The 10,658-nt window shown below is 38.1% G+C and overlaps 1 protein-coding gene across 2 annotated transcripts in view; it reads left to right on the top strand.

The window, feature by feature from the left end:
• Positions 1-8,546, top strand: part of GTF2A1L (general transcription factor IIA subunit 1 like) — a 73,829-nt gene extending 65,283 nt beyond the window's left edge. The window contains exon 9 of one of the 2 annotated variants that reach the window (XM_017548518.2): positions 8,279-8,546. In XM_017548518.2, coding sequence (XP_017404007.1) covers positions 8,279-8,386 — 108 coding nt within the window. In that variant the 3' untranslated portion in view covers positions 8,387-8,546. The remainder of the gene's footprint in view (positions 1-8,278) is intronic. The other variant, XM_037745722.1, reaches the window with a different exon arrangement.
• Positions 8,547-10,658: the final 2,112 nt, after the last annotated feature.

Raw genomic sequence — 10,658 nt, 5'->3', positions numbered from 1 at the left:
TGAGATGGTATCTCAATGTAGTTTTGATTTGCATTTCTCTAATGATCAGTGATGATGAGCATTTTTTCATCTGTATGTTGGCCGCATATATGTCTTCTTTTGTAAAGTGTCTGTTCATATCTGTTGAAGGCCTTTTCTGCATCTTTTGAGATAATCATGTGGTTTTTGTCATTGGTTTTTTTTATATGATGGATTACATTTATTGATTTGCATATGTTGAACAAGCCTTGCATTCCAGGAATGAAGCTGACTTGATTGTGATGGATAAGCTTTTTGATGTGCTGCTGGATTCAGTTTGCCAGTATTTTATTGAGGATTTTGCATTGATGTTCATTAGGGATATTTTTTTCCATTTGAAAAATTTTCTTTTTTTGTTGTGTTTCTGCCAGGTTTTGGTATCAGGATGATGCCAGCCTTATAAAATGAGTTAGGGAGGAGTCCTTCTTTTTCTGTTGTTTGGATTAGTTTCAGAAGGAATTGCACCAGCTCCTCTTTGTACCTCTGGTAGAATTCGGCTGTGAATTCATCTGGTCCTAGACTTTTTTTGGTTGGTAGGCTATTAATTACTGCCTCAATTTCAAAACTTGTTATTGATCTATTCAGGGATTTGATTTCTTCCTGGTTTAGTCCTGTGAGGGTGTATGTGTCCAGGAATTTATCCATTTCTTCTAGATTTTCTGGTTTATTTGCGTAGAGGTGTTTATAGTATTCTCTGATGGTAGTTTCTATTTCTGTGGGACTGGTGGAGATATCCCCTTTATCTTTTTTTATTGTGTCTATTTGATTCTTCTCTCTTTTCTTCTTTGTTAGTCTGGCTAGTGGCCTATCTATTTTGTTGATCCTTTCAAAAAACCAGCTCCTGGATTTATTGATTTTTTGAAGGGTTTTTTGTGTCTTCATTCCTTCAATTCTGCTCTGATCTTAGTTATTTCTTGTCTTCTTCTAGCTTTTGAATTTGTTTCTTCTTGCTTTTCTAGTTCTTTTAATTGTGATGTTAGGGTGTCAATTTTAGATCTTTCCTGTTTTCTCTTGTGGGTATTTATTGCTGTAAATTTCCCTCTACTCATTGCTTTTAATGTGTCCCAGAGATTCAAAGAACATTTTTCTTTATTCAAAGGACATCAAAGAACATTTCAAAGAACATCTTTATTCCTGCCTTAATTGCGTCATTTACCCAATAGTCATTCAGGAGCAGGTTGTTCAGTTTCCATATAGATGTGTGGTTTTGAGTGAGTTTCTGAATTCTGAGTTCTAATTTAATTGGACTGTGGTCTGAGGGACTGTTTGTTATGATTTTCATTCTTCTGCATTTGCTGAGGAGTGTTTTTCTTCCAATTATGTGGTCAATTTTAGAATAAATGTGATGTGGTCCTCAGAAGAATGTATATTCTGTTGATTTGGGGTGGAGAGTTCTGTAGATGCCCGTTAGGTTCGCTTGGTCCAGAGCTGAGTTCAAGTCCTGGATATCCTTGTTAATTTTCTGTCTCGTTGATCTGTCTAATATTGACAGTGGGGTGTTGAAGTCTCCCACTATTATTGTGTGGGAGTCTAAATCTATTTGTAGGTCTCTAAGAACTTGCTTTATGAATCCGGGTGCTCCTGTATTGGGTGCATGTATATTTAGGGTAGTTAGCTCTTCTTGTTGCATTGATCCCTTTACCATTATGTAATGCCCTTTGTCTCTTTTGATCTTTGTTGGTTTAAAGTCCATTATATCAGAGACTAGGATTGCAACCCCTCCTTTTTTTTTTTTTTTTTTTTTTTTTTTTTTTTTTGTTTTTTTTCCCCTTTTTTTTTTTTTTTTTTTCTTTCCATTTGCTTTTAAATATTCCTCCATCCCTTTGAGTATGTGTGTGTCTTTGCATGTGAAATGGGTCTCCTGAATATAGCACACCGATGAGTCTTGACTTTTTATCCAATTTGGATAAAAAAAGACACACAAAAAAGTCTTTTTTTGGAAAAAAAAAGACATAGTCTGTGTCTTTTGATTGGAGCATTATCCCATTTACATTCAAGTTTAATATTGTTATGTGTGAATTTGATCCTGTTATTATGATAGTAGCTGGTTATTTTGCCTATTAGTTGATACAGTTTCTTCATAGCATTGATGGTCTTTACAATTTAGTATGTTTTGGCAGTGGCTGGTACCATTGTTCCTTTCCATGTTTAATGCTTCCTTCAGGAGCTCTTGTAAGGCAGTCCTGGTGGTGACAAAATCTCTCAACATTTGCTTATCTGTAAAGGATTTTATTTCCCCTTCACTTATGAAGCTTAGTTTGGCTGGATATGAAATTCTGGGTTGAAAATTCTTTTAAGAATGTTGAATATTGACCCCTACTCTCTTCTGGCTTGTAGGGTTTCTGCTGAGAGATCAGCTATGAGTCTGATGGGCTTCTGTTGGTGGGTAACCTGACCTTATTTTCTGGCTGTCCTTAACATTTTTTCCTTCATTTCAACCTTGGTGAATCTGATGTTTATGTGTGTTGGGGTTGCTTTTCTTGAGGAGTATCTTTGTGGCATTCTGTGTGTTTCCTGAATTTGAATGTTGGCCTGCCTTGCTAGGTTGGGGAAATTCTCCTGGCTAATATCCTGAAAAGTGTTTTCCAACTTGATTCTATTCTCCACATCACTCTCAGGTACACCAATCAAATGTAGATTTGGTCTTATCACATAGTCTCATATTTCTTGGAGGCTTTGTTCATTTCTTTTCACTCTTTTTTTTCTCTAATCTTGCCCTCTCACTTTATTTTATTAAATGGCTCTTTTATCTGTGATATCCTTTCTTCTGCTTGATCGATTTGGCTATTGATACCTATGTATGCTTCACGAAGTTCTTGTGCTGTGTTTTTCAGCTCCATCAGGTCATTTATGTTTTTCTCGAAACTTGTTTTCTAGTGAGCAATTCATCTAACCTTTTTTCAAGGTCCCTAGCTTTCTTGCATTGAGTTAAAACATGTTCCTTTCGTTTGGAGGAGTTTGTTATTACCCACCTTCTGAAGCCTATTTCTGTCAATTTGTCAAACCCATTCTCCATCCAGTTTTGTTCCCTTGCTGGCGAGGAGCTGTGATCCTTTGGAGGAGAAGAGGTGTTCTGGTTTTTGGAATTTTCATTCTTTTTGTGCTGGTTTCTCCCCATCTTCATGGATTTATCTACGTTTTGTCTTTGAAGTCAGTGACCTTCAGATGCAGTCTCTGAATGGGTGTTCTTTTTGTTGATGTTGATTCTGTTCTTTTCTGTTTGTTAGTTTTCCTTCTAACAGGCAGGATCCTCTTCTACAGGTCTGCTGGAGTTTGCTGGAAGTCCACTCCAGATTCTGTTTGCCTGGGTATCACCAGTGGAAGCTGCAGTACAGCAAAGATTCCTTCTTATTTCTTCTTCTGGAAGCTTTGTCCCTGAGGGGTATCCGCCAGATGCCAGCCAGAGCTCTCCTGTATGAGGTGTCTGTCAGCCCCTACTGGGAGATGTCTCTGAGTCAGGATACAATGTGGTCAGGGACCCACTTGAGGAAGTAGTCTGTCCCTTATCAGAGCTTGAATGCTGTGCTGGGAGGTCTGCTGCTCTCTTCAGAGCTGGGAGGCAGGGATGTTTAAGCCTGCTGAAGCTGCACCCACAAACACCCCTTCCGACAGGTGCTGTGTCCCAGGGAGATGTGGGTTTTATCTGTAAGTTCCTGACTGGGGCTGCTGCCTTTTCTTCAGAGATCCTCTACCCAGAGAGGAGAGGCAGTCTGGCCAGGTCTTACTGAGCTACAGTGGGCTCTGCCCAGTTTGAACTTTCTGTTGGCTTTGTTTACACTGTGAGAGTAAAACCACCTACTCAAGCTTCAGCAATGGTGGACTTCCCTCCTCCTACCAAGCTCGAGCATCCCAGGTCAAGCTCAGGCTGCTGTACTAGCAGTGAGAATTTTAAGCCAGTGTATCTTAGATTGCTGGGCTCTGTGGGGGTGGGACCCGACGAACTAGATCACTTGACTCCCTGGCTTTAGCCCCCTTTCCAGGGGAGTGAATGTTTCTGTCTCGCAGGGGTTCCAGGCATCAGTGGTGTATGGAGAAAAAAATCCTGTGGCTAGCTTGGTGTCTTCAAATGGCTGCCCACTTTTGTGCTGGAAACCCACGACCCTGGTGGCATAGGCATTGGAGGGAATCTCCTGGTCTGCAGGTTGCAAAGATCATGGGATAAGCACAGCATCTGGACAGGAGTGCATGGTATAGTCCCTCATGGCTTCCCTTGGCTAGGAGAGGGAATTCCCCAACCCCTTGCACTTCCTGGGTGAGGCGACACCCCACCCTGTTTTGACTCACCGTCTGTGGGCTGCACCCACTGTCCAACCAGTTCCATTGAGATGAACCAGGTGCCTCAATTGGAAATGCAGAAATCACCTGCCTTCTGCGTCGATCTCGTTGGGAGCTGCAGACCGGAGCTGTTCCTGTTTGGCCATCTTGCCAGCCTCTAGTATGTCTTTTTTTCTTTCTTCTTCTTCTTCTTCTTCTTCTTCTTCTTCCTCTTCCTCTTCCTCTTCCTCTTCCTCTTCCTCTTCCTCTTCTTCTTCTTCTTCTTCTTCTTCTTCTCCTTCTCCTCCTTCTCCTTCTCCTTCTTCTCCTTCTCCTCCTTCTCCTTCTCCTCCTTCTCCTCCTTCTCCTCCTCCTTCTCCTCCTTCTCCTTCTCCTTCTCCTTCTCCTTCTCCTTTTCTTCTTCTTCTTCTTTCTTCTTTCTTCTTCCTTTTCTTTTTTTTTTTTTAAAATATATTCAAGTCTTGATTCATTTGGTGTTTGTCTTGGTGTATAATGTAACATATGGTTTCAAATTTTTATTTTTTTTTCCAGGTGGATACTCAAATTTTCCTAACATTTTTTGAGAAGTCTATTTTGTCCCTAATGTTACGAAATGATTCATCATCTGCTATTGCATTTCTAAATGTATTTGGGTCTACTTCTTGATTTTCTGTTTTGTTCCATTGGTTTGTCTGTCCATAGGCCTATGCTACTCTGATTTAATTATTAAGATTTTTAATATTTGGTAAGGCTAATAATTCTTTACTTTTTTTTTTTGCAGAGTTTTCCTGGATATTCTTGTTTATTTTTCATATTTACTTAATAATCATGTTGTCGGGTTCAAAATAAAACCCTGTTGATTATTTTCATTGAGATCACATTAAATTTATGAAATTTGGTATTTTAATGATTTTGGCGAGGAATAGGTTGCAATTTTAGATGGGGTGTCTGAGGGAGTGCTTATTGAGAATGTAATAGGGTAGAGGTCAGAAGGAGGTAAGGGAATGAACTGTGAGGATATTAGGGTTTAAGCATTTTAGACAGAAGGAACAAGAAATACAAAAAGCCTGAAGTAGGAGAATGCCTGTGTGTTCAGAGAACAGTGCAGAGGCAAGAGCAGTAAGTGAGGAAAAATGAAGGATCTTGTAGTCCATTGTAAGGACTTCAGTTTTTGCATGGCAAGTCATTAGAGAGTTTTGAGAAGAGAAATGATATCTGATTTATGTTTTTAGCAGACACTCTGGGTGTACTGTTTATAGTAGACTGAAAGTGGGTATTGTCAGGGAACAAGGGTGAAAACAGGAACTAGTTATGAGACTATTGTATTAATCTGGGCAAGATAAGGTGATGGCTGAGAAAAGAATAACAGCAGTGGAAGTGGTAGAAGTGTTTGAAATATTGATATATTTTGTAGATAGAACTAACACTTGCTGATGGATCTGGATATTAGATGTGAGTAGCAAGCATAAAGAATACCTCTAAGATTTTTGAGTTGAGCTGTTAGAAGAATAAGTGGTCATTTCCTAATGAGATGGGGAGGATTGTGAGGTTTGGGGAAGAGAGTATAGGTGTCATAGTTTTAAACTTGCTTCAGATGTCAATTTGACATTCAGGAGGAGATGCTGAAGCAGTTGAATGAGAATTTGGGATTTAGGGGAGAGGTGTGAGCTAGACATACATTTTTGGAGTGAACAGTATGTAGATGGTGTTTAAAGTCATGAGACTAGGATCACCAAAAGTGAATATAAGCAAAAATAAGAATCCTGGTATACTTTAAAATTGAGAGGTAAGACATATAAGGAGGATTCAGTAAAGGAAATTAAGGAGTGGCCAGAGTTTGAAAAACCAGAGGGTTCTAGAAGCCAAGTGAGGAGAATATTTCAGAAGAAAGAGTGTTGAGGGCTACCAGTAGGTCAAATATTTGTTCAGTTTATTCCTATTTATTTGTTTGTTTATGGTGTTCATTGGCTTATTCCTTTAGAATGTCTTCTGACTGTTACTTCTATGTGTGAAGGCTATGAATTTCTATATATTAATTTTATATCCATATTCTTAGTAGTTTTTCATTGATTATTTTGGATTTTTGAGACATGCAATCACTGTATTTGTAAATTTATTGCTTCCCAATTTTTATATTTCTACTTATCTTTTCTTGTCTAATTGCATTGGCTAGTACCTCTAGAGTGTTTAAGAAGTTGGATAATAGTGGTTATCCTTGTCTGTGTTCTGACTTTAGTGAGAATGCTTTTAGCATTTTTTTCCCCACTAAGTGTATCACTGGCATTTGGGCTGAGATATATATATATATATGTGTGTGTGTGTGTGTGTGTGTGTGTGTGTTTGTGTGTGTGTAAGACAATCTTTTATTCTTTTTTTCTTGAGTTTTAAAGAATCTAAAATGCAATAGTTTTATTAAATACTTTTTCAACATTATTAGAGATGATTATATGATTTGTCAGTAACTCCAGTAATGTGATTTTTATCTTAATAAATTTTGAACATTGAGCTATTGTTGTATATCTAGAAAAAAACATAGTCACTAGATAAAGGTACCACAATGAGTTGTTGCCTCTGTTGTTGTTCTCCTCCTAATTCTGGTCATATTTTATTGCCTGTGCTGAGTTTGGGATTTTGGTTGTCACTGCTGTATTCCTAAAAGATTTTTAAGACATGTGCAAGTGCCTTTGCAAGACAATTTGGAAATAAAACTCAGAAAAAACTTTATTAGGACTTAAACCCCTCTCCTCCACAAAAATAGGGGTTTATCCTGTGTGTTTTCTTATGCTTCACAAAATGCATATGAATACCAGTCACAGCTTCTCTTCCTGGATTTGGCTATTTGTAGTCAACAACTAGGTTTAAATTTTACCCTTAATCTCAGATCATATATTCCTAAGGCTTTTAAATAGTCACTTGCAGTTTACTTAGAGGTAGCAGTGATTTTATGGCTTCTTACCTCTTGAAGTAGTGAAATTTCTTTTTTTTTTTTTTTTTAAATTTTGTCTGTCTAGGCTGATTTATGGAATCTAGAAAACAGCCAGCATAATCTAACATATTATAAGCTGTATCTTCTGACCTTGTTCAGTGCTTTATTGTGACTTTCTTTCTCACAATGAAGTATCATTTTTTCATTTCTGATAATATTAGCTACATCTTCCCTGCTTATTCCTTTGCAGACATACTGGACTCTTTGCTGTTCTTGAACAATCCAGGCATGCCTCTCTTCAGGCCTGCTCACTTCTTTTTTTTTTTATTATTATTTTTATTTTTTATTTGTACCTCATCAACATTTTTTATTTTGTGGGGAGAGTCTAAGGATAATTGGCAGTATAGTTGTAAGAGTAGATTGAATAATGTCTGTTTTACAAACATTAACATCCTACATTACATGTATGAACCCCAAAAATCTGAGACAGGTCTCAGATTTTTTTTGAAATTGCATTTTAGGTTTTGGGATACATGTGAAGAATATGCAAGATTGTTGCATAGGTACACACATGGCAGTGTGATTTGCTGCCCTCTTGCCCGTCACCTATATCTGCTCACTTCTGTTCCTTTTATCTGGAATGCTCCTGAGTCAATATCTGCCTGGCTTTATTCCTTATCTTCTTTAAGGTTTTTGCTCAATTATCACCTCAAATGACAGCTTAATATTCTATATAATTTACTTATGTATTAGGTTTCTGTCCATCCCTATTAAAATGTAAACTCTTAAAAGGCAGGGATTTTTTTTTTTTGGTTTTGCATATATAGGATATATGTTTTTATATATAAAATACACAGTATAGAAAAAATTATATGTATCTTTAATATATCTCCAGTGCCTAAAACAGTGTCTAATACATAGGAACTCAAATGTTTGTGGAATAAGTAAACTATCTTGAGGAGGCTTTAGTTTTAAGGTACTCACATTTAGGGTGAGAATAATCTCATTTACTGTAGCAAAGAAATGCAGGTGATATTTTACCTTGTAAAATTAATTAATTTAAGCTATTTTTCTCCCCAGATTCATCGAAGCAAGAACAAATGGAAATTCTATTTGAAAGATGGTGTTATGTGTTTTGGAGGGAGAGACTATGTATTTGCAAAAGCCATTGGTGATGCAGAGTGGTAAACCTTGTGAGCTCAGTACATCTATTTTGTGAACATCAGTTGGACTATTTGCATATTGTGAAATTCATTTTTATTTAAATATAGTCCACAGAGCTGCTCAAATTTTTAGTTCACTGTATGGAATTTAATAAAATTATAATTCAGATGCAGATGCAAATACACAATTTTATATGTATTTTGTTTTATGTCTTAATAGAGTTTTTAAAAACTCTCATTCTATACCATTACAAAGCATAGATGCATTAGGATAATGGAACATGAAGAAGTATCACTTTCTTTTTTCTTGAAGTAAAATTAAAATCACATTTCAGTTCCCCTTCATGGTAAAGTCAGTATCAGTTATTAGATTGGGACCAGCATTCTTCCCACCTCTTACCAAACCCTGTTAGAGAAGGTCCTTGGAAGTCTTTTAAGTAGTGGGATATTCAAGAAGGCTTCTTTGGGTTTTTATTCAGCTCATTGGAGACATGCTGATTGTTTAAGCCCAGATGGTCCCTTGGAGGCAGATGCCTGTATTATTATTATTATTATTATTTTTTTTTTTTGCAACTTCTTGTTTAATTTTTTTTCGCATTTATTTATTTTATTGCATTTTAGGTTTTGGGGTACATGTGAAGAACATGCAAGATTGTTGCATAGGTACACACGTGGCAGTGTGATTTGCTGCCTTCCTCCCCATCACCTACATCTGGCATCTCTCCCCTTGCTATGCCTATAGTATTATTTGAACATAAAAATCTTTGCTGAGGCTAGGATTGCTGTAGCTAAGGATCAGCCTCTCTGGACTTACCATTTGGCTAGGCCATTCTTTATATTTCTGGGGAATTGTGAGGAAGTAGGTTAGGTTCCTGTTCTACTTCTTGAAATTTCAGGCTTCTGTATTTTTCCTAATCATGGTGTGTTTTTCTTTCTCCCTACTTTTTCTGTTTTTCGTGCAGTGGAAGACCCCTTTGCAAGCCCTTAGCTCTTCGAAGGCAGTACCTCACTCTCTTTTTCTTAACAGGGATCTCCTACATTGATTTTAGGCTTTCTAAAACAAAAGTCAAGAAGAGATGTTCTCTTCAGGAACTTCTGCTTTGGCAATCTTATCTGAGATACAGAGGCCTGGATAACAGTCTTGAAATCACAGAGAGAAAACAAAATATCAAAGAAATAGCCCTCATTTTCCTGTAGCAATAAAAACAAAGCAAACTAATATTCTAATAAATTATTCTATAATACTGTCTTCCTTAGTAGATTCACATCTCTCAAAGAAATATTTTCCCCATCACTCTGCTGCTTTTAACAGGTGGGGCACATATGCTTTCTACGTCTAGGAGCTCTATTTTTATCCCTGAATGGTATTTTTAAGGACAGTACCTGTCACACAAAAAGCAGTGCAGAGATGAGTAATAGGATGGCCTATTAAAGCTCCTTAAGGATTTGATACCTGGATCTGACATCTTTTTGAAAAGTAACCCTATTGGGGAGTTTAATTTTTTCCAACCCTTGTTCTTTCTAACCAGGAGGCTCAGCTATTGGTATATCTTCTCAAAATCTGGATGCATCTGTTCTGGGCCTTGGGCAACGTGGTTGGGGTATTGTCTCTGGCCTAAACTTGACAGCTGCATGAGGATTCAGTTAGTTCTAGTGAGTGGGCTGGTCTCCTAACTGTATTCTCCCACTAGGCCCGCTTCATCCTTAGAGTGATTGACCTTTTCTTTATTACCACTGCTATTCCACATCTTTCTCTGGGTCTTGAGAACTCCCAGGAGCTATAGGTTGTTTTCAAGATGTTGCCTTCCATGAAATGTCTGTATTCTCTACATGGAAAGCAGAAAGAGAATTGTTTGCATTTGTCTCTAAAATACCCACTCTAGGGCTGAGGAGTGTACTTTCTTCTTACTGTTTTCTTCCAGGCTCACCCAGTCGTTCTGTTTTCGCCCTAGGCGAATTTTATTGCAAATTAAGGGCTGAATTTATTGAGAAGGTGTACTCACCTGGGAACTGGGAATAAATGTGTTGGTTCAAGTTCCTGGGGGAGGCAATAATATTTTTTTTAAAAATGCCTTTCCTAGGAGGTAGGATCCAAGATGGCCGTTTAGGAACAGCTCAGGATTGCAGCTCCCAGTGAAAGCGCAGAGGGTGAGTGGACGCCGCGTTTTTATTGCCCACAGACTAGGAAATTCCCGGGCAGAGGTGCTCCACGGTCGCCAGTGCGGCTGTTTCGGCCAGCACGGCTGTGCCGGCCGGCACCGCTGCCTTGCCACGCGCGGCTGCTTTGTCGGCGCCCC

The sequence above is a fragment of the Cebus imitator genome, unplaced genomic scaffold (genome assembly GCF_001604975.1).
Source record: "Cebus imitator isolate Cc_AM_T3 unplaced genomic scaffold, Cebus_imitator-1.0 Scaffold209, whole genome shotgun sequence".
Classification (NCBI taxonomy): Eukaryota; Metazoa; Chordata; class Mammalia; order Primates; family Cebidae; genus Cebus; species Cebus imitator.
Note: the sequence above shows the minus strand (reverse complement) of the source record. Positions and strands in the feature narration are given on the sequence as shown.